This window comes from Venturia canescens, chromosome 2 (assembly GCF_019457755.1).
Source record: "Venturia canescens isolate UGA chromosome 2, ASM1945775v1, whole genome shotgun sequence".
NCBI lineage: Eukaryota > Metazoa > Arthropoda > Insecta > Hymenoptera > Ichneumonidae > Venturia > Venturia canescens.
The window spans coordinates 3,799,647-3,823,861 of NC_057422.1; the positions used below are offsets into that span (position 1 = coordinate 3,799,647).

Below are 24,215 nucleotides of genomic sequence, written 5' to 3' on the forward strand. Positions count from 1 at the left end.
ATGAAGATGAGAGGAATGTAGCAGCTCGAGGTTGCGATTGAATGAAATATTAAAAGGACGAGAGGGGATATATTACGATGAAAAATGAGAAAAATATTTTCACATATTTTTATTATTCAACGTTTCCTTTTAGTGTTTTTTTCTCTCTCTCTCTCTCTCTCTCAATCTCTCGTTTTTCTTTTCTAGATCATTAATTGGAAATCATCATGGTGTTTTTGGCTTATATTATTATAAACTGGTCTTTGTCGGGTATTAAAACTTCGTTTGTTCTTTTAATCTACAACAGAAAATCATTTGTTGCTTTTCTTCATTGTGACTTTCTTGTTTCTCTTTCTTAACGAAAGTTCTATAACTACTTATTTTCACGATCATATCTTTACTTTTCATTTTTATTTATCAAGGCTTTCACTCTCACTTTTTTCTCGCTCTTTCTCTCTCACATCGTGGGCCTCGTAAACCGTTAATTATTAGTAAGATATTTTCTCAATAGCCCATTGGATCTTCGATTCAGAGTGAAGTCTGAAATTACAGTCTACCTAACGTTCAATAGGATAGTAAAGGTAATGTCTAGTTAATGTGATGCCAATGAGGTCTACAAGAGCCTGGATTTCTCCTTTTCTCATTCGACGAGGATTTATTGATCCCTCTCTGCCGCGGTTGTCCCTTCGTTCTGACCGAATATCATTGAATTTCAGATTCCTAATGAATTCACTCCAATTTTATTTTTCCAATGTTCAATCTTATTGCGATTATATTTTCATTCCAGCATCATTTTCCTTATATTTTACTAATGTGTGCAAATAAATGCTCCATCATTATTTCCAGATAATCGATAAAACTCAATGATTTTTTCAAACCAAGGGACCTTAGAACGTGTTTTTTTTTCTTTTTCATTTTTTTCTCGTTTTTTTTAGAAATAATCGAATGTAAGTTTATGGACAGTAGTAGTAGTAGTAGTCTAGTAGAAGTAGTAGTAGTAGTAGTAGTAGAGTAGTAGTAGTAGTATTAGTAATAATAATAGTAGTGCGGTATTAACTGCCTACGAAGACTGTCGAGAAGCGATTGGCGTCTTAGCTACTTCTTGAAGATCTTACGTAAAGCTTACAGTTCGAATAAACTTGGTATGGTTTTCTTGTTTTATTATCTTTCCTTTATTTCCTTTCGTTCAAGGTGGTTGAGTCGGGAATAAGATAAGATAATACTACTACTGGGATCCAACAAGACAGTGGTCAATGCTGGCACTCGTTAAGGATCGATCTATAGCGTTTCTCACATTTTGTGCATACGTTACTATTTTATTATTATTATTATTATTATTCTTATTCTTATTATTATTCATCTAGGACAAGTTATTTTTTCTGTGTGTTTATATGCATATACATATATATATTTAATATATATATATATATTTATATACACATTCCGCATGTTTTGGTTCTGTGAAATAATGAAGATAGTCAATTGTTTTTTTTTGTTGATTCATTTTTATACCATTATAACTGGCCAATAAGTATCTGCCACTTTTTTTTCTTATATTATTATTCTATTTGTCATATATACAAATAATATACAATCGTTTATTTTCTTATCGCCCTTAGTTTCTACACGTAATATTAAAAATCTAGCCGTAATGATGTATATTTATATATTTATATGTATAATGTAATTATTATGAATAGAAACTTGACCGCGTCGAATTCTGCCTCGTGCGCTATCCACCAACGCTTCAGAATATAAATACACTTTTTATTTTTGTTGCTTCTGTTGTTAATGTCTCGTTTGTTGTTGTTGTTGTTTTTTCTTCTTTACTTTGTGTTTGTTTTTTTTTCTGTATAAAATTTGTATAATCTACGTGAATCACTTCAAATACTCCTTGTTGTTGCTGTTTACTCTTCACCCTTTTTGATCATAATGACAAAAGCTATAAATGTAATAACTAGTACACAAGCAGAGGGGATGTCGTGGGCGGTGCCTCTAGGTCTGGCAGTACTAAGTATTGATTCTTTCGGGTGGGATAGGCACTAACGATTCCGTGTTAAACCTCTCCTTCATCGATCAATTTTCATCTTCGTTTTATCAGACCACTTTTTCTGCAGTGTCTACTTCTTAAGCGGGAGTTTTTACGTTACATTTTCTTTCGCTATGTTATTTCACGAGCTGAACAAAGAGTGTCGCTTACGAAAAATCATATTTGAATAATGTTTTTTTTTTTAGTCATTTTTAATTTGGGTCAAATTTGGGAAAAAGGGAGTAATCACTCCCCGCCCTTCTTCCCCCTTGACTTACTGACATTACAGCAAATAATTGTAATAAAAACGATTGAAAAAATTAAAAATGAGGAATATATTTTTCGGACCTGTTCACGAATCAACTTCGAGAACAGAGTACCGTGTATGGCTTTCGTCCTTCTTGATTTATTTTCAACAAGTACCAAAAGTAAGAAAAAAAAAAAAAAACAATAAAAATTTTTGGATCGTTCTTAATGGTGGTTTGATATTGACGTACTCAATTGTTTTCGAGTCAATACGATCGAGACTGTACAACAGAGAATAGCAGAACTAATGAGGAGAAGCACTTTGCGATCGAGTTGTATCGAAACTTTGCTAGTTAGAGTTGAATATTCGTTATCGTAATGTGAATTACAATAATGAAAATAGCTTCTGTCATAAAAACTCCAATTTCACCCAATTCCGAATAAATATTTGTCTCGACACAATCAGTCTGCTACGTTTTAATGTTTGATTAATTTTTCACGGTCCATAACCCCAACTCTTACAACTACCCAAGACTTCTATGGTTCCTGTCAATTTGAAGAAAATCACGGAATCGGAGATAATGATTTTTGGGCTCGACAGAACCCATGAATTCGCAATTATTCATTTTTTCTGCTATCGTTGCGCACAGCAATAATACTGGTTCAATTGGTTTATTTTTTTGATATCTGTTAATTTTCCCCTACATTCTGCATCAGTGCATCCAATTGCTTTGAACAAAAGGGTCTTGTATTCACTTAGAATAAAAATGCACTTAGAATAAAATCAATTTCATCGAGAGTTGAAATAAATTGAGTTTATTCGATTGAAAAATCAATATTAAATAAACGTGTTTCCATTGACTATTTTAGAATTTTCGCCAAGCTCAGTAAACCCCTTATCCGAACGATTCACCATGAAAAAGTGGTCGTAACGTGCTCGAATCGGTGTCATCGTTGCTTTTTATTTTCATTCTTTTATCTTCTCCTCAATCTTTCTCTTTACTAAAAAAAAAGGAACACCGTATGCGCTATATCCATCAATAAGCAAATTGGTTTACAGTTGAAGTATCCTATGATCTATGACCGAGTTAAAATTATTTACAAGAAGGAAAACGAAACAAGAATTATTGGAAAAGAAAAATAATATGCTGTACAAGTTCCTCGCATTGTAGGTCATTCATAGCCTCGAATGTACGTGTAGACCGTTCTCATTTTCTGCTGTTAGTTGATCAATGTTGTGTTACATGTTTTTTTTTCTTTCTTCATTAGAGATATAAAGACCATAGCACAAAGGAATTGATTTTTACAATTTCCGAGGATAAAATAAACAAGAAAAATTGAACAAAAGATAAACAAGCACAATTTTCATCATTGAGCTTTTGGTCACACCCAAAAATTGCTGGGAGGGGAGAATCGAACGACTGATATTCCGCTGTTTCATGTATAATCTGGTCCATTGCGGTATAGTCTTTATAGGCGAATTCATACAAAAAAAAAAAGATAATTATTTTCAGACATATCTATTCGCATATACGTATGTATGTCTGTTGTGTATGAAGAAAGCATTAACACGAAATATGTCCGTGTGATTCGCGCTATACGATCGGAGGCCATTTTTCTAAACCTATTTGTTTTTATGCCCCATCTTCGTCATTAGGAATATTACTATTAGAGCTAAGATTGTTTGTACCATTTTTTAGGTGGGAGCACCCAGAGTGACCCCGTTCCTCCATAACATCTCTCTCTTTCTCTCTCTCTTTCTCGCATTACCTTTCTCTCCCTCTCTCTCACTCTCTAACTTTCCTATTTTACGTTTCCATTTAATAACTCATTTTTCATTCAAATATCGCGAGTTCGACGTTTCATCATTAGTCTTTCAACCTTATTCCTTTATATATTATTATAATATACAAGAATCCTCGCTAAAGTTAGGAACATGTTGTATATGAGAGATAAAAGTCTGACGTGAATATATCACTGCTTTTTCATCTCTTTTCACGCCCCAAGTTCGAGGCTCGTATTTCTTATTTGATTATACGTTTGTTTCTTTTTCTTTTATATGTGTGTGTGTGTGTGTGTGTGTGTGTGTGTGTGTGTTGTGTATCGCAATCTGCTCCTTACGAAGACTTGGAAAAAACGAAAATAATATTGAAAAACTTAGTGTCTTTTTGTTTCTCGCGGTTATGTACTTTTACTCGAAAAGTGCTAATATGTCGTCGCTCGACGACGGATTACCGCTGCTCGCTCCACTACTCGGCGGTGTGTTCAAGTCCGGAGGATCCAAATACGAGAGAAGTTCCATTGGATCCACAACATTGTCTGGCAAAAGCTGCAAGGCAACAATGAAGCGATGAAGATTAGTTCATGCGTCGTATCAACTATTTTCATGAGTTACAAAACTTTCTGAACAGACTTCAAATCGCGATATATTTTCCGTTATCGGTAATATTATTTTTAGCACGAAAAAAAGTAAGCTTTTCGAAAATGTTTCGAAGCCTCTGACGAAATCGTGTACTTACGTTCAGTGCTTCCTGACCAGTTCCTTCGCCATCGATTACGGCAGCAGGGTCAAAATTCAAGTCAGACGGTATATCCGCACTGTCATTGTTGATATTTGTACTCGTGTTCCCGGAAGTGTTGTGATTTCCGGTGGATTCTTGCGATGCTGGGGGTACGCTCGGGGGACCACTATTTCCACCGCCAGGTGTGTGGGGTGTGTGGGGTGTGTGAGGTGTGTGAGGCGTATGAGGCATCTGGGAAGAAAGTAATAGAAAATAACAGTTACAGAAAGGTGACTCTATTGGTAAATGAAATATGAATGTGGATGAAATACTTTATTGTTGACAAAACGTACCTGATCGTTCAGTGACTTTTCCATTGCGTTTAGGGGATCGAGAGAATTGACCGATTCGCTCAAGTGCGAGAGAGGACCAGATCCGTTAACGTACTCGTTGTTAACGGTATTCGTCGTACTCGTGGTAGTCGTAGTTGTACCAGCGTTAATGTCGTAACTACCGGTTGAATTTCGATGGTTAACGTTGTTGCTTGGATAATTCGAGGTTGTCGAATTGTTCATCATCGAGCCACTGACGATACTGTTCATATCCGGCGGTATATAAGGGCTCATCGCTTGTGTCATGTCCCAGTTATTCATCGTTGGCATGTTCATGCTTCCCGGCGACATCGCTTTAGTCAATCTCTTGCAATCGTTGCTCTCCTCCTCCGATTTAATACTCGTCATATTTTTTGCTGCCTTCCAATTCGCCGCTGGATCTATCGTCACTTCCTCCACGTCCGTCGAGTTTTCCGTTGTGTTCAAAATACTCCACATGTATTGATCCACCTCGAGACCCTCCAATTGCGCGGGTTTACTGTTTTCAAAAAAATCGAGGGTCAGTCCAAAAAACAATCGAAAAAATGTCCGAACGGTTTTAATCCGTAGCAAGAAGCAGTTAGAAAATTCAACGAAAAGGAACGGGAGGAAATTGCGACTTACGTGCAAACCGGACATCTCCAGGAACCTCGTTCACAATTCAGTTGCAAATAAGACTCAAGGTCGAAACACTGTATATGTTTGCAGTCGTGCCCTCTCGCCGGTAGCGTGATACGTTTGAAGGTAATTGGACATTTTAAAGATACCTGCAAGAAGATTGTACACGACTTGTGTTATTTGGAGCTGTGTTGGATTTGTAATTTTTATAAATTCGATTTAAAACTTAAAATTTGTTTACAATTGAGTGGGAAACTTTATTCTTCTCACCTTTAGTGCCGTTTGCTCGACGACGTCTTTCTCGGCTTGCATGCCGTTGTTCGACATCGTGTTGTTGAAATTTCGCTTGATTTTTGTTATACAATGCTCTGCCGTGAGCAATCTTTTTCGTAACAAGCCTTGGAGAACGCTTCGCACGCTCGGTCTGTGGACTAATTGGAGGACGAAGAGGTGCGACTGAAAAAACAATCAAACGAAAAAAAAACATATTAGAAAATGGTTTTAATCATAAGCAGTATAAAATATTTCTCGACGCTCCCAATAGTGGTCGCTCGATATTTTTCATTATACTTACGCAACAGCAAGCAGAAACGGTGATTTGAATTGTATTTCTTCCTGACTGACAAACATCCTTGAGATAAAGGGGTTTGTGAGACGATTTGTTTTCACCTCGATCAATAACGAGAGGCGTTGCGTTCACGGAAACTTGTACGCTGGCTGGCCAATTGGTATTCATCTGTCGATCCTCGTGATGAAAACATTTCAACTGAAGCTCGAGATCCGAGCGCCACATTAGCGTTTGATGAACCGTCGATTTTAATTGGAAAACGTGATTGCTCACAGCCAAGTTGTGCTGAAGGCGAAAGGGTGGAAGAATTATGCCATCCCTAACTGGGAATGTCAATCTCAACTCGTCGTCTTCTGAAATAAAAATGAACAAAGTAGGCTATAAGTTTTGTCAAAAAAAACAAACGAATATGGATAAAGTTGGTTGAAAAATTTCAAGTTTCCATATTCTATTAAATTTTTATTCAAACGACAAAGACTCTTCTAACTTTAGACGTCATTATTGATTAAAAAATTGATTGAAAAATTTTTAAAAATTAAAAATTCGAAAAACCACAACAGAGATAAGAGCTATACTCACTTTGTATATTAACGGGAGACTTGATATCACTGAAATTGGGTTTAATATCGGGGTTGGGGCTAATATAAGGTGGCATACTAGTGGCAGGAGTAAGAGGAGGTGTTGGATTGCCAGGAATGGGACTGTGCTGATAATTCATATTTGTTCCCGGTTGTGTTCTCATGGTAGGTACATCTTGTTGATACTGACTACTGGCAACAGGATAAGAATTGGCGCCGCTGACATAGCCGGGGTTAGCTTGATGGCCGACGAATTGATTGCCAGCGGTATTTGGTCCCATGCTGACGGGCACGACATTGACGTTCGTGCCGTAACCGTATTGGCCATTTTGTGAGTTCGCTGGATTGTAAACGGGGGCGGTTTGTCTCATATTAGTGCCGCGTATCATGCCACCAGGGCCGAAACCGGTCGCGGCAGGATTCATAGGTTGCATCGACGGATATTGTGGCTGAAAATTCGCCCTTGCTCCTGGATAGTTGTTGGGATATTGTCCTGCAGACATATTGTTGAATCCGGGCTGCATACTCGCAGGATTCGCTCCGGCGTAGGGTAATTGTTGCTGCTGTTGCTGTTGCTGCTGCTGCTGTTGTTGTTGCTGCTGCTGCTGCTGCTGCTGCTGTTGTTGTTGCTGCTGTTGCTGATGATGTTGCCTCTTTTGGACCATGTGCATCGCTGGATTCGGATAAGGTGCCAGTCTTCTTGGATAGGCTTGTTGAGCTTGCGCTTGCTGATTTTTTTATGGAATAAAAATAAATTCTCTAAGTTTTTGACAATGAAATTTCCACACTATATTTTTACAATCTTACTTTCTTCCTTCGTTCGGCAAATTGCCATCGAATACTCACCTGCATGCTCATTTTATTCATCTGCATGTTATTTCCTCCCATCATATTGTTCATCCCCATGTTGCCCATGCTGTTCATTGAGTTGATAGGAGTCATGCCGTTCATAGCGTTCATACCCCCCATCGTCATTGGGTGCATGTTCATCGAGTTCATGGAATTTATCGAATGTACGGACGGTCCCATAGAACCCATGCCGTTGAAATTGCTCATTCCAACAGGGCCCATACCCGTCATTGGTCCTCTCTGCGCGTATCCACCAGTGTTGTAAGACTGGTGGGGTATTCCATGCTGGCTCTGCATCTGAAAGTTCGTTCAATGATTTATTACCACTTGTAATTACTATGGAAAAACACAGAAATTGTTTGTCGGCTCCAGAATTTTTTCTTCCGTATTTTTTTAACTTGCAAGCAGTTTTAATAATTTCTCACGACCAAAGAGGCACGTTTGCGAGTCAACCGAAGCGATTCATAAGAAAATTACCTGATTGAACTGCGTGGGAATGTCCTGGCGGTCCTGCATGGCCACCACACAGGCGGTGGCGGTGGCCGTAGCGGTGGCAGCTGCCACCATCGCCGCGGCACTAAACTCTTAAACACCACCCCCACAACGGGGTGGTGACTACCGCGCGCTTTTTCACGATACGACGATAATTCGAAATGTCAATCCAGCAGATTTCTTTCTCGACTCGGACCGATTTTTCTGCGTCCTTCAGCTCCTTCGCGAAATTTCGTTCCAACGAAATTCCCTCAGAAATGCCTACAACAAAAAAGCAAAAAACATTCGCATTAGAGCATTCAGAGACAAACATCAAACCCGTTTAAACATCGTAAACGACGGAGGCTTTCCCCATCACGGGACTGTTCATCGGACACAATTTATTTCATTCTCGAAAGAAAATAAAAACAAATTCCAAATTTAACGTACGAAATTTTTCTTTTGCGAAGCAGTTCCAACAAAAATCAAATAAAATCAATAAGTCCAATAAAAAGGCACTCAATGCCCAAAGTTGGAGCGACCAAAAAGCTCGTTTCTCGTATCGCCCTATCGCGAAGATCCAAAAAAATGCGTTGTTTGCCGAACTACGATTGATCGGGCGAGTTCGCCGCCTAATCCGTATCTAGCCGTACGCGGAGCTGCTTGTCATCAGATATTCGTGAGCGATTGACGAAGACGAATGGACGAGAATTCGAGCTGAGGGCGAGGAGAAAAGGGAAGGTGGAGAGAAAGGGAGCCAAAATTCGAAGAAAAAAAAGCGAAAAGTAGCCCCCCTCGAGCTTTTCCCGGGGACGCGCAGCACGATCGTGTCTCCGTCCTTTATCGAGGGTTGCGCCGTTCCCGATAGATTGCCGTTTTTTCCTCTTTGTTCAAAACTTTGATTATGAGGCTCGTTGGCCTCGCTCACATTATACTTCAAAGCTAGATAGCCTCAAACCCCATGTATTTATATATACATGGAAATGTGTGTATGTATATACATATATAACGCGATAATATGTACGAGAGCGCGAATGGGCGCTCTCTCCCTTCACCCAACCCAGCTGCGGGGCCCGTGGCACACAGAATCCTCGGCAAAAGAGAGCCCCATTGCTTTTCTGTGGGAAATGCACGTGCTCGCTATTCACACAACGAGCCAGCAGTAGTATATCCAAGTTCCCTGTCTCTGCCCCACTCCCATAGCCTCTTTTAGAATGCAATGCTTGCCGGAGCTCGGCTCAACGCGCTACTGTGCACAAGCGCGCGCACACACACACACACACACAAACTGACAGATTTCGTGTGTGTCTTTGTGTTCGTGTGAACAATAGTTTTTTAGTGTGAGCGCCAAGTACGTCGTACGTTTCTCTTCTCTCAGCGTTTGCCACATTTTTCTATATTTTTTCCCCCCCCAAAGTTGTTCGCTTTCATTTGATTTTAACGAGTTCCGATGAATTTATTTATAAATTAATATTTGATAATTTTTCAAAGACGATGCGACGAGTCCATCGATTCTTCGCTTTTTGCGGCAAGGCGCGGAACGCTGGAGTCGAGAAAATCGTCGAGTCCGCAGTGGGTGTTGGAAAATGACGGAGATGCCCTCGAAAAAGGAATTCTCTGGGTTGTCCGGCATATCTTTATCCAGGGAGAAAAGACGCAGGAAAAGGAGAGAGAGAGAGAGCGAGAGAGCGATCGATCGAAGAACCTTCCGAGGCTCGAGAGAGGGAGAATCCAACGGGGGCGGACTTCCAGCGAGATAGATGCTCGAGGTTTGCCAGATAGTTGTGAGCATTCGGGTAGCCGAGGAAAAAAGGGAAAAAGGCCTCGCACGAGCGCAGCCACTCGAAGGCGGCGGCGTAACCTCAGGGAGATGAATAAAATAGGATTCCAGGAGGGAAGATTTCGGAGCATATTTTTCGGGGAATACGAGGACTGGGAAAAGAAGCTGACCTTTGGGAGAAAAAAAAACGCCTCCGTTCCCTCGGTCCCTTTCTCTCTAGCCTCTTCCTCGGTGAAAATATTTCGGGCAAATTTGAATCGCGCCGTTGGATCGAGCATTTAAAAATTCATCGATGAATTGCCCTGCCAAAAAGAATCTCTAAAAACCGACTCGCCAATGGTAGAGTGTCTGAAAAACCTCAGAAATGATTTTCTCGATCGATCAAGTGCGAAGGAGACCACTTCTCGAAATGGTCTCGAAAGCTCCGATTTACGGGGTGCGTTTTACCGCCGCGATAGTGCACCTCGATATTACGAGGTTCGTTGCGCGTTTTTTGTCGCTACAGCAAACACGTAACGCGGCTCATGCAAGATTCATATACAAACAAGTATATACGCCTGTAAATACATACAAAAGTACATATTGAATGTATAGACGCATATTTTACGTCGAGGGGGTTTCGGAGCGATTGAAGGGCAAACAAATCTGTAATAGGGATAGAACAGAGGCTGCTTAGCTCGTCGGGAGAGTGTGAGCAAGCGAGACCGAGATGAATCGAGGGAGAACGTGGCAAGAGGGGATGAAAGAGAGTAAATATTGAGCACAAAGGCTTTGGCTAGTACGTGTGTAGTATAAAATTCGATATCGGTAGACTGCGTGTGGGATTTTGGTGGTTGACGTCATCCATACACAGAGCAGTAACAGCAGCAAAGTATAAGAGGCATAAGGATCGAGGAGACTGGCCTACCCCTCCATCCTGTTATTTCTTTCATTCTCACCCTGTTTTCGTCTCTCTTTTTTTCCTACTTCTCTCTCCCTCCCTCTCCTAAATCGAGTGCTCTCTCATCTTTTCTCACTCTTTCCCCCCTGCCTTAATATCGTGCTGAATGCAACTCGATTGAGCCGAGCTTCGTCGTTGTTCCGAGCTCACGTGACACACACTCCAGCTCTTTTTTTCTTCTCGACGTTCTGCGGATCTACCTCGCTCTCTCCGAGCCTGGCTAACCGATCTCCACTCGACACACACGTACACGTCCACCCTGTAAATTTTCGTCGTTGTAGATTTCACATTGTGCCACTCGTGTCTCAACGCTCGCTGCCTGTGTGTCTGTGTATTTATTTCCACAGTGGAGACAATCCGACTCCCTCTCCTCGCACACAACGTACGTGTGCATGCAGATGCGAAACAAAGAGCTCAAATATATGCATGTTTGTATATACATATTTATATTAGATATAAATATAGTTGCTCTCGTTTCGTCTCTCTCTCTCTCTCTCTCTCTTTCGCTCCTCCCTTCGCCTCGAAGATTGTGCCAGGAGGCCCCCGGGCCATCAGGGCTTTTCTATTCTCGGATGTCAATATTTCGTCAACTCGTATAGAGGGCACTACTCTTTCTCGAGCGAGCGAGCGAGAAGCCCCCGCGACAAAGGGAGAGACCGAAGCGCGGAGAGAGAGAGATCGCGTGGCGAGGCCGATGATGTGACATCGAAAGCGTCGCTTTGTATACGACGTTGTACGTATATACGAGATGAAAAGAGGAAGAGCGAGGAGGGGGAGGCCCAAGGGGGAGAAAGAGACTGTAAATTATTTTCGACGACGACATATTATATCGGCTACTACGAGAACAAATTTTGGCTCGATTCTCTATAATATCATATCGCTTCGCGAGCGCGGGATCATGAGGAAAAGTGACATTTATTTTGGCACTCGTGAAAGGAGACTACGAGGAATAGCTTTCGATTATATCCGATTAAATAAAGAGTGGGATATGTGTCACGAGCGCTATAAAAACGTAGAGTTTAAATCACAAAGATTCGTTTGTGTGGACGCGTGGTATTCGTTGCTTCGAATATCAGGAGATAAAAAAATGAATGAAAAAATAAATAAAATATTAATGAACCGTCGACAACGATCGGTTTATCGAGTTCGAATGAAACACACGTCGCTGAGAATTTTCCCATCGGGCATTCGGCGGGGTGCGCGAAGGAGTTTTGAACTTTGGTTTGAACTTTCTGAACTCTTGTTGACAGATATTTGTTGAATTGTTATTTAGAGAGGATCGGCGAGGCTCTTTACTCGAACGTAAATCACGCTCATTGGGAGAAATGATGGAGCAAAATTTATCGACGTTCCTGTACGGAGTGACGTTAATGATATCTGATAAATTAAAATGCAAAATCCATTAAACTGATTGGTCAATTAATAAAATGAATATTAAAATAAACGAAGAACTCGATAAATAATAAATTTCACGCTCCCCTGGCATCGGGAGTTTGACTTTAATACCACTGACAATTGATCGGTGACAACTGCTCGTTCACAATGTTTAACTAGTTGTCACAATACTGTCAATAAAGAGAACGAGATTTCATATCGTCGGCTCATTCGCTATGCAAAGCGTATATATCAAGATGAAGTTTTCAAACGTGATAATCACGTTGAGCTCTCGTCCCCTTTGATACGAGATCTCGACGTCGTTGAATTAATTGACCGAGACTGAGGAGTGAAAAACGAGTTTTTAAACGGTATCGCGCATATACATGTATATTATCTTAAATTCTTCAATGAGAATATCATCGCCGAGACACGAGTATACAAATCGAACTGACTTGTCTCTCTTTCGATAAATATTGATCACTCAAAGTCGGAGATTCACTCATTCGCCACTACTTTCTAAATCGGAAGCATTTTTTTTCCCAAATTTGCAACGATTTTCCCCGAATAATCGACGCCCTCCGGTTGCGCGGAAATTAGGCGCGGGTACGCAGCCGCTCGGTATGCTCCATATTTGAAATGAAAATGATTCGTCTGGTAGCTATAAATGTAACGATACTATATCGGGACGAGGCGAGACGAAAATTGACGAAAATAACTCCATGCAGTGTACGAAGAAGCTTTGTTAACTCTTTCTCCCGCGCGCGGCCCCATATCTCGTTTTCCCTCTGTTCCAGCATCCCTCGAGAACAAAGTTCGAACAAGGATCACGAAAATATCATTCCCCCCTCGGCCCTCGGCCGCGCTCTTCCTCTTCTTCCTCTCCTGAGCGCCGCGCTTCGCAGCGCGCGCTCTGCTTGACGAAACAGAAGAAGAGCGAGCGAAAGAGGAGAAAATAACCGGGGGCTCGGGCGCATGCGTGCCCGAAATACCCAAATTCCTGTAGTACGGAACACGTGTTGCACGCTGCTGTACGTTCTGTGCCAGGGCCTGCGGTGTGTGCCACCCGTGTGCGGTCTGTATACCCAAAACTTGCGGGCGATGAGGAACGGAAATAACATCTGCTGCTTCACTGCCGCGCGCGCGGACACGGAGTCAAATACTTCGGAGTTGATATTTTTTTCAACAATTTTCGAACGCGAGAATATGAAAGGGAGGAAGAAAGCGGGCATTCCGAGCCCGTTGGCCGCCACATCCGGTTTGTAAATTAATCTATTCGCCGGTGCAAGGGTGGTTTGGGAAGAGACTCGCGCTGCGTCGCTCGTCACGTCGCCTCATTTTCGAAACTAACGGACTAGCGAATATTTGGCTAAATTTCGTATCAACGATTCGCTACCGCAGCACCGAGCGTAATTCGATCGATTAAAGACAAATAAAATTATCGAGTTTGCTGGAGAGCTTAACGAATAAATCTGACGAGTTTTCTTTCATCGAAAAGCGTTGACTCAAACGCCCGATTACAAATCTCCCGATCGCACGTTATTTTACGAATAAATAATGAAACCACACTTTACCATGTGGAAGAAAAGGATTCGCGAGGATTCGAAAAATTGGAATGATCGATTCGCCGCGAAATTATCACGGAAGCCGGAAGTGCTCGACGATTCTCGTTCGGCTCGCAAGATCGCGGGGACAAAAGAGGAGGACGAACGGCCCAGAAATTATTCGCACAAATACATAAAACAGGATTACGAGAGGGGACTAAAAATGAGAATAAAGTAACAAAACAGATTATGCAACGGAGCGAGTGATTTGCATAATGCGGTATGTGAGCGAAGAGTTGCGTAATAAAAATCGTTCTCTCGCTAAATGTAAATATATGTAGCGAAATATGCGCGAGGAGGGAACAATACTGCTGTAATAATATCGCGTAACGCGCGTCAAATTGAACAATCGCGAAGGCGCGTATGCGACAGGAATATGACGATTAAAATTCCGTATCAGCCATTTTTATTTTCCGTAATAACTTATCCTCGGATCGACGATTAAAACTAAAACAACGAAGCATTAATTCGCTGCGAGAAATTCAAGTTTTTGTTTGTTTTGTTACTTTCCGCAAAAATCCAGACGGACTCGACGTTAATTTATTGGATGTGTATGCATATTTCCGGTCTCTGTCTCCTCGGGCATGTAACGTCTCAGTTAACGCGTGACTTTTCGTTATGCACAAACCTCTCAGCCATCGAATTGCATTTCCTTGTCGTTACGTATACACCCCCGAGTTGTAAAAGCAACTTTACTATTCTTTGCTCGTACTGCGATACTCTCGGCTCTCGAGATCTCGATATAACAGTGGGAACGACGACAGCGGCAGCGAAAAAACTCACTTGGGGTAAACTCGACGAAACGAACTCTCGCGATCGGTTTGACGGGAGTCAATTCGAGCCTCGCGTTATTTCTATTCTCGTTTTTGTACTCGATTGGAAAATTCGAATTTGAACTTCCGGCTCGTCCGAAGCCGCTTCGATCGAAATTCATCGTCGGTCTCGTCCGCTCTACGAACGACTCGTCCCGTTTGCAATGAAAATCGACAGAAATCTGTAAAAAATCTGATCGCTTCAAATTCGATCGGGAAGAATCGGCGCGATAATGATAAACACGAGGATTTACAATGCGGCGACAAGCATACTCGACTGTGGATAGAAGAAGAGTACTCTTTCGTACTCTGGAAGGAGATTGGGGAGAAAGTTGTTTCGGTGGTGTGGCTCGAGTGAGCGTGTATCGCTGTCGAGGGGTCCTGGTGATTGGCCGATGAAGAAATCACGGAAGCAGCACGACGCTCGAGCGAAACAGCGAGAGAGCAGTGATCTGACTCTCTTTTGAAAAAAGTGTTGCAGTAGCAAACGGCAGAGAGCAATAATCAGCAGGAGCGAGAGCGCGCGATCCTATCGCGTCGTTGGCATCGTCGTCGAATCTGGAAACTTTCTCATACGAATGCCCCTCGCCTTGCCGTACACTCCCTTAACCCGTTATATAAATCGCCGTAAACCAGTGCGGCGCGTGTGTGCTGTGAATCATGCGTTTATTCTTATCGCACTGATTAATTTAAACTGATCGATGCAGAGACGAAAGGAGCGCTGAATTCAAGAACGAGGAGTGAGAAATCTCGAAATCGCTGAAAGCGCTGTTGATGCAGAGCCGAGTACGGTCGCGGAGTCAACGATCCGAGCCTCTTTTCACCCCCCCCCTCAATTTTATCCAATCTTTGCTTCATTTAGAATCAATCGGAAAGAAAACAATGTTCGGGCTGCGAAGAGGAAATCGATGGGAATTCGTGCCGGGAGGGTTCAACTTAACCGAGTGAGGCGAAACGAGCGTTCGAGTGTATGTGACGATAGTTTCGAAACAAACATTGAAAAATGAGCTCGAGGATTTCTCGAGAGACGCTGAGAAATCGAAAAACGCAATTTATCTGCGCTCCCGACCCGGTGTTGCGGGATTTTGAAAATGGGATCGGGAAGAGGAATCGTTGGCGAAAAGTCGAAATTTGAATACCGATAAAATGCAGCAGAACGACGCAGAACACGAATTAATTCGCTTAGCGAAAAATTGTGCTTTTCTGCGGGTGAAAAGAAGGAAAAAGGTCGCGAGAAGGATTGAATCCACGCTCAGTAATTACGGAAGGGGTCAATGAGATCGGATTGAACGCGAATAAAACGACTGAGGCTGAACGAGGGCGCGGATATATAGAGGCGAAGAGAAGTACATAATGTGGTATATCGCGGGCGCTCTCCCGCTGACAAGTGGGTGGTGGTTTGGCGATCGCGTACCGGTGCGAAGGTGCGCGAAGAGAGAAACGTCAGTGTCGGTGGGGAGGGGCGAGGGAGTGGGGGACGAAATTCCGGTAGAACGGCGCGCGCCCGCGACTCGACCTCGCGCGCTGACTCCGTTGAGAGACACACGACATCGTTGATAGCGACACGCGCGTACACACGAATACAGTGATCGCGCGAATGCGACAGCGCGTACGAACGAAGGATTGACCATCGCTCCTCGTCATAACGCCGCGTCTGCGAAAACCCCCCTCCCGCGAGCACCTTCGTCTTTTCGCAGCGAAGAGAGCGCGAGAGTGCCAGCGGTTGAGCCAGCGAAGAGGACGACGCTGAAGTTTCCAACGTTCGAGTCCAACGAAACGAGCGAAAAAAACGGTGCACGATGAAAAACTTCGAATTTCCAATTCGGCCGGGAACGAAATTGAAGAATTGCTGAAATTATTGGAAGCTTTTTTTTAGATCATCATTTCGTTAAATCGTTAAATCTCAGCGGTCCTAATGCAATTCGACGTTTGCACAGCCTTTCGACAGCTACCAACGGTTCTTTTTGCTTGAAAAATTATTCCTTGACTCCCCGAGTCTTCCGACCGCTTTCCGCAAGTTTCCTTACGTTGAAAAACGTCCCTACAGTTTTTAGCTACTCGCGGGCACGATGATTGGGAACGCGTGCAAAAAAGCAGCGGTTTCGCTGCTTTTCAGCGCGATGCTCCAACGTCGCGTAACAATTCGCATGCCGAATTTTCAGGCTTTTTATAATCATTGGCACGACTTTTTCCCTGTGCAAAATCGCTTCTACAAACGCACTCAAAAATCTGTCTCGTTCATTTCCGACAAATTAGAATTCGATCAAATTCACGATCGCGTTGAGAGTCGTAGAGAAAAAAAAAGGCAACGAGCGCTAATAACGAGGAAGTTCGAGCGGAAAAAATGCTCTCTGTTTTTGTTGGCGCTGTCATAAACGCTCGTGCGGCGAACTTGAATAATCATGCTATTTAATAGTGATCGTGTGAAGCGTAGCGAGTGCGCTGGGGCCTGCGCAGTCGTGCGGGGTAGGAGAAGACGATTTTTTCTGTTGCTGGCCTTATCGACGATAAATATTGAGCGATTCTCATCGCTTCTCGAACGTATTGCCGTAAGAAATATCCGATTACGAGAGAGCCCGCCTTTGTTTATTGAAAATGCAGCTGACGTCGGCGGATTTCGAGACGAAACAAAAGGACGAGCGCGCGACTACGAACTCGATCATTTATTTTAATTTACCCACCCATCGACCAACGATCTCGCAGATTTCAGTGCTGACGCAGGCTTTTGTGGTGGAGTCGAAATGGAAAAAGAAAAATTGTGCATGCCCGTTACGGGATTCGCGGTCAGTCGAACGCATCGCAAGATCCCACTTCGATAATTAATATGCGCGAGGGGAAAAAAGAAAGTTATCGAAATACGGTTTGGGTTAGAACCCAAAATCTCCCGATATCCCGAGCACCCAATGTCCCGAGGCGCACAGCATTATCTTGAATCTGAAAAGACAATACAATGGCACCGAGCATTCATAAAAATCGAACGATTTCTCACCTTGAACAAAGTAGCACAGCCAACGCGATATAGCGAGTGTAGAAAAATGTGAGTCGTATGTGTGGAAAATGCAATTGAGGCACGGCGAGAGAGCACGTGATACGAAGGGAAATTCTGTTGACACGGAGATTCTGTAGATTTGAATGAAGCCTGATTTCTCGGTGGTAGATTAATTGGCTCGATTTTACAAGCAGTTGGACGGGGCTGGTGCGGAAGCTCGAAGAAGGATGAGAAGGAAGGAAGTAAGATCCTTGAGGAGCAAAAGAACCGAAAAAAAACGATCTTCGTACGTAGAAAAACGTCCTCGAGACGTTTGCTCGCTCAGGGCCTCCGTCAGTGTCAGCGTTTATGATTCCGATACACCTCTGTGGATAATGCGGTCCGAAACGGAGCGATATTGACGACGCGAGTGGAGCGAGACCGAACGAGGAAGAAAAAAAGACGATGAAACGTGAGTGCGGATACGAATGGAAGGGAATTTTTAAAAATCATGCGATTCCACGCTCTTCGGAAGCGAACGGGACTCGGTTCCGATCCGGATCTCGGACCCTTTTCTCCCACCACGAATACAGAGAGATAACGATTATTTCTCGATAAGATTCAAATGATTTCCGATCGCGACAGCCGTCCCGAGTCCTCTTAAGGCTCCTCTCCCATTTATTTATCGTTTATTATTTTCATTATTTTTCAGCGTTTGTACAGAATCGTTTTGGCCTTGAACGACTCATACATTTATTCATGTATTTATGAGGATCGACGGAGTCGCGAGCACAGAGAGGTAATTAATAGACGATGAACTCAACTCCGGTAACATCCTCATTCGCGTGTCCGAGCCACCGCCACTAACTTATTGTATTAAAACGTTAAGGATGTGACGTCGTTCTATTACTAATGTCATCATCATTCACATCCACATGGAGCGTTATCGGGTTACCGTGTGCGAACGGTTGAGCCAACTGTCGCCCGATATCGCGATCGTGTCGAGTTCAAAACTATCGATCAATTCAACAACGTTCTAAGCGGCGAAGTCAACAAAAATTGGAGTCAAGATGGAAGAGGTTTCTCAGCCCAAATCGTGAAAATCAAGGTGCAAAAAAAATTGCAATTATTCCCAAAATCCAGCGAACGAATTTCCTCTTTTTAAGCCTCTCCGCGATGCTATCGAACCTTTGCCGCTTGTCGAATGATGGATTCTTCGTAACGACACTCCGAATGAAGAAGAAAAATATTGGAAAAACTCATGACAATTAAGCTCGTCTTGAAAAATCTGGGATTCCGGGATTCCTCTTGTACGATCGAGACACGCTGTTCGAGAATTAATGGGCGAGAAATTCGTGAGGGGAAAAGTGCGAATGAAAATTGGCATTATTCAACCTGAAAAGTTGGCTAATGAGAAATAAATCAGCGCTCTTTTTGTACGCAGGAATACTGCACGTTTGTTTAGCAGTTGGTGATTTAACAACGTCGATAGAAACGACGCTCGTGGGCACGAGGCTCGAGAACGAGATTACACGGTGTCGATAACGATATCAATACCCTTGAGAATTGGATTGTGCATTGCGTTCCAGCCTTTCCTACACCTGACATCCTCGAGCGGTTTCATAAAACCGAAGAAATTTAAAAACGCGTGTCCTACGAATGAGGACGTTCGCTCAACGGAGGTTCATTTGTTTTGATACCAAAATATCGATCTTCGTTGCGAGTGTAATGAGACACGCGATGGGTACATTAATAGCATAGTAGTTCGGTGCTCGTCTTTGAAATCGACGACGTTACACAACGAAACCTTTTGCGTTATTGCAAATGTATTACAAATTTATCTGTTTTTTCAACAATTTTTGAGAGAACGAATAAAAAGTTGGATTTCGGAACGAAATAATGATTTCGTATCGTCAAATTTTCGTGTGAACGCGAAGAAAAAATGGTCTCGAGAATTCCGATAAATTCCCGATGTTTTCACCGTCTTTCCAAACCCGACTGAATCGATTTTTTGACAAGGCTCTCACCAGTCTAAATCCCGAATGTAACGAGACGTTATTTCCTTCGTTTCTCCTTCGAGTCGAGCTTGAGGGCTCAGGGATGTTGCGAGTTCTCGTATCGATTGTCTTTGCTCCTCGAATACGGAGGAGCGTGAAACACGCAGCATCCTCGAACGTCCTTGACTCGTGTCTCGCACGTCTGCTTGAATTTCAACGAAATTCGTACAAAAAGATAATCACGAAGAAGGGGCTACACGAAAACTTTCACAAATAAGCTCGACTCGTTTCTTCCTTTTTCATTTATTCAGACGCACCGAAGTACAAAAAGATTCGAACACCCCACGCCATCCCGAGTCTGCGCACTGCCGCGTACGTACGTGTGTATACACTGTGTGACCTACTGTAGGGATCCCAAGATTACGCGGTGAACGTGACTTTCTGTCTGATTTGCTCGGCACAACCCACGACTTATTTATCTATCGCTCTCTCTCTTTCTTTTTCCCTTCCTCCGGCGCATTAGCATTACTTTTAAAAGTAATCGTTTGATTGGTTTTCGAGCCTCGACCAAGTCGCTAAATTCGACAAGCTCTCCCAATTTATTGAGTCATAAAGTCCCCCGATAGACGAAAATATTTTTCTCTATGACGCTGAAGTTTCCAACGTTGAAGTCCAACGAAATGATCGAAAAAAAACTCCAATAATTCCAGTAATTCTCCTATTTTGTTCCCTGCCAAATTTGCGATTCGTAGTTTCTCAAGCTGCACCAACGATTCGTGAAATAAAAAATTGGTGAATTACAAACGTTTTTTTCGTTCATTTCGTTGGACTCAAACGTTGGAAACTTCAGCGTCGTTTTTTCTCTTCTGGTGCTTCGTTCACGGATTCAAACACAGAGCACTTTTGTTCCACAGCAAGCCTCTCCTCCATGAGTGACCTCGTTTCATCTCGTCACATATTTTGTGCTCGATGTTGTCACCGTGAGAATGAAAAATCCGAAGCTCCATTGATCGGCGAACGAAGGGAATTTGAGACACACAAGTTTCCGACGTTCAACGTTTTTTTTATCGGAAAAAATAAACTGCAATTGCAATTTATTCACCGTGTCTAAAGAGAATTTGAGGGGAAAAAATGAATACGGAATAATTAGAGAGGAATCGACTCGATTCGACCTGGCCAGGTACTCGGAGTGATTTTGTTTGAATTTGTGGTAAAGTAGCTGCTGTGCAAGTGGCGTGCAACGGGTGAACCTGAGCACCGAGTCGCAAGAAATGTATGGTAGAGAAAAGGATTCGCGTTTCGTCAACGGGAGTGACAGGCCGAGTCACACGCTGTGAAAGCTACTTCTCGCTCGCTACTTTCAAGCAGAGAGAATGAGAAAGAGTGATATAAGGTTCCCCCTTGTTGTACAACGGTTAAACGGTGTACCTGGACAGAAAGAAACCCGCTACTTTCGAACACCGAGGGTTCCAAACGCCGCCTTCCGCTTACCTGAACTCTGAGCTCTCGCCTTCGACAAATAGACACGAAAATTCTTCACTCCCGTTTCGAGTAGTGCGTTTTGACGCCTCTGTGAACTGTACTAATAACTCTGAGATAAAACATCGAGTCGAGCGGGCTTTTTCAACATTCATTCACGGGGATTAAGCGAACCGTCATGTTTTTTTTGCTCATTTATTTATTTCAATTTCGGAAAGATATTGAAAAAAAATATTCAAATGGTTCTGAAGGCACGTGCATTCAAATTTTCACTATCGGTACGAAAAACTGTTTCCATAAATATTCGTTTTCACTTGGTTTGATTGTGAGGAAGAACGAGTGGAGTCAGTGGAAAAATTGAATATTCGTGAAAAACGCGTTTTTTGTTTCCTGTCAAATGTCAGCTCTTTTAAGCGCTTTTACATTTTTACTGCGCGCTCCTCCCCCGCGTGCTCGGATTAACCCTCATTTAAAATGCTAATTCACGGGCCTATTGTAAGTTTGGTGCTTGGAAATTTTCGGAATACTATTTTGACACGCAGCGTTATTGTTTGGGGAGCTTAAAACGTGGACTCTCGAAGGACGTTTATGACGCTGGGAATGTCTCGTGTCCGCAACATCGGCTCTACCGAGGGCTCTTTTTTATTTTACTCCCTACATAAATCATTTTAAAGCGGCGCGAAGTTGCTCGTCTCGCTGCACGAAAGAATCGAATCTTCCCCCGAAATTGGGTTACCTCCAAATCCGTTTATAAATTAACTGGAAATTATCGTCTCTCGACAAACGCTCGAATAATTTGTTCTCTAAAATCGCGGTAATTCCATTTCCGGGCAATAATTTTGTCCCTGGATCAACCAATTTTTACCGTTTTCAGATATTTTCACGTTGTTCCGAAATATTTCACAGCGTCACTCACTCAAAATTCACATCTCGAATAGCATTTTGCTTCTGCAGCTTTTTTCCTCAAAAAAAACGTCGATTAAGATGGATCAACGAAAAACAGATTCACAAATATTTCCATAGAAAAAAAAAACATGTTTGGAAAAAGATTTTTAAAAAAAAAGCGGATAAGCGAAACGGAAAGAAATGCTCTACTCTCGACCGTGAAAGAGAGTCGATAGAAGCGCGATCGCAAGTAACACGCTGGGATTATTGAGAGAAACGAGAGAATGGAAATCGCGAGCCGGTTAGTGGCAAACTTTCTTCTCGTCGTGTGGTTGGTATGTGATAGTTGCCCAAGTTCGGTAAAGTTACGACGCGAGAACGTCCAACAACAGAATGTCAGCTGTGGCGCATCGCATTGTACAAATATAAATTTATGTGTCTTCAGATGCACAAGAACGTCGTTAAATAAGGCGGTGTGAGGAGAAAATACGCGCGCGGTTGACGAACACGTACGAGAGTAAACACTAACACACTTGGTCGGAGACAGCCGTGTGGAGCGAGTGTGACCGTCGAATTCTCGATCGCGTTTATCGTTAAATTCTCCTGCAACGTTATTACGGAACACGTTCGTTCGTTGTTGAAATTTAAGAGAATAAAAAAAAAAAAAGAAGGAAAGAATTGAGAATGATTTTTTCGAAATATTTCGACGTCGCTCGATCGATTCGTCTTCAGATTCGAAAAAAAAAAAGAAACAAATTTTAAGTCTGGTACGACGAGGCTCGGATGGGTTTATCTAAATCGTTGATTAATTTCGAGTGATCGTTATCAGATGATTCGTCATCGAATTTCAAATAAAGGCTGAATTATAATTGAGAAAAGGAATCGAGAATTGAGAGAATCGCGATCGAATATGAAAAATGTCAGTCGATATTTTGTCAAATGGAACTGATTGAGGGTAGAAAAATTAGAAGGAAAAGGGAAAAAATTAGTGACACAAATTGCGCGGAGGAAAATCGAATGATGAAGAAAAAAAATTCATTGGTTTACTACTCACGTTTCATTCGTGTGACTCGATCATAATAATCCTCAGCGTCTGTGTCGCGTGATAATTTCAAGTCGTTTTTCTTCACACCCGAACGGATCTCTGGCGGTACGTGGAGCTCGATGTTTTTTGTTATTTCAATGGAAATTTGTGGCGTCGAGTAATCCAATGTTATAGTGTAAATCGAGTACGCACTTAATCACACTTCACCAAAAACAACGGGAAAAGTAAACAAAAAAAAAATAATTCACGAGCGAACTGAGAGTATGATATCGTCGATTGATCAAGCTTGATAACGTAACTTTGGTTGGGTTTTTATTTCCTTCGTTTCACGTCACGATTCACACAAAATCACAAAAACAGAGTATAATCTCCTTAATTATTCACCACGTTTAACTCTCGTCAACGAATATGGGACGAAAGAGTTGTACAGGCAGGAAAAAAGGCAATGTTCCCACCTCGTATCCGGTTAAATAATTTACTATAAATAATAATACATGAATTAGTACGTAGAGCACGGACTCGGTCAATGGTTCTCTATCTACGTATGAAACGTGGTGTTCCACAAAGTCGCACACTTTGTCGTCCACGCTGAATACTTCAGTTTGCCTCTCCAACAACAACAACAAAAAAGCAAAGTGCTTCTTGGCTTAGTTTTTCGTAAATATATAATTTGTTTAAACACGAGTAACTGTCCTCGTATATTTGTCTGTGGGTAATAAAATGAATTCGTTAATATTAAATCGCGTAATAACGGTAAAAATTCGGCGAGAAAAAAGCAAGAGCGTCGTGGAAGAAACGTCAAAACGTATGTGTTTACGAGGGATCAGATGCCCTTGTCTCGCAGGCTCGTGTTCGGGCACGATTTCTTTACTGCTCTGTGGTGCTCACGAGGGCACGCGCGCGTCTCTCGGTGGCCGCGCGTATAACGCGACGATCGCGACGATGTTCCACTAGCGGCAGTCAAAGCGACAGCAGCGGAACACCAGCGCGGTGGCGGCGGCGGTGGCGGCAAGAGGCACCAGCAGAAGCAGCGGCGGCGGCATTTTTCCCCCTCTCCTCTGTTGCTTCTCGCTGGCTCGGTTTCGCTCTCTCTCTCTCTCTCTCTCTCTCTCCCGCTCTCG

General features: G+C 42.6%; 1 protein-coding gene across 2 annotated transcripts; it reads right to left on the minus strand.

Moving 5' to 3' along the window:
• Positions 1-94: 94 nt before the first annotated feature.
• tna (tonalli) lies at positions 95-24,043 on the minus strand. 2 transcript variants are annotated; one of them, XM_043411995.1, is made up of 10 exons: positions 23,104-24,043; positions 8,217-8,492; positions 7,737-8,036; positions 6,892-7,618; positions 6,319-6,665; positions 6,015-6,200; positions 5,751-5,893; positions 5,109-5,625; positions 4,774-5,007; positions 95-4,583 (listed from the first exon to the last, which is right to left on the minus strand). In XM_043411995.1, exons 2-10 carry the CDS (start codon positions 8,304-8,306, stop codon positions 4,446-4,448), a joined length of 2,682 nt encoding a protein of 893 aa, XP_043267930.1. In that variant the 5' UTR covers positions 8,307-8,492; positions 23,104-24,043; the 3' UTR covers positions 95-4,445. The 2 variants fall into 2 exon arrangements, with proteins under 2 accessions (XP_043267930.1, XP_043267931.1); XM_043411996.1 differs by lacking the exon at positions 23,104-24,043 and adding an exon at positions 22,579-22,612.
• Between the last annotated feature and the right edge of the window lie 172 nt (positions 24,044-24,215).

Coding starts and splice junctions, on each gene's coding strand:
- tna (XM_043411995.1), bottom strand. CDS start 8,306: ATGGTGGCAGCTGCCACCGCTACGGCCACCGCCACCGCCTGTGTGGTG. Junction 7,619..7,736: donor TGAATAAAATGAGCATGCAG/GTGAGTATTCGA, acceptor TAAAAAAATCAG/CAAGCGCAAGCTCAACAAGC. Junction 6,201..6,318: donor CCGTTTCTGCTTGCTGTTGC/GTAAGTATAATG, acceptor TTGTTTTTTCAG/TCGCACCTCTTCGTCCTCCA.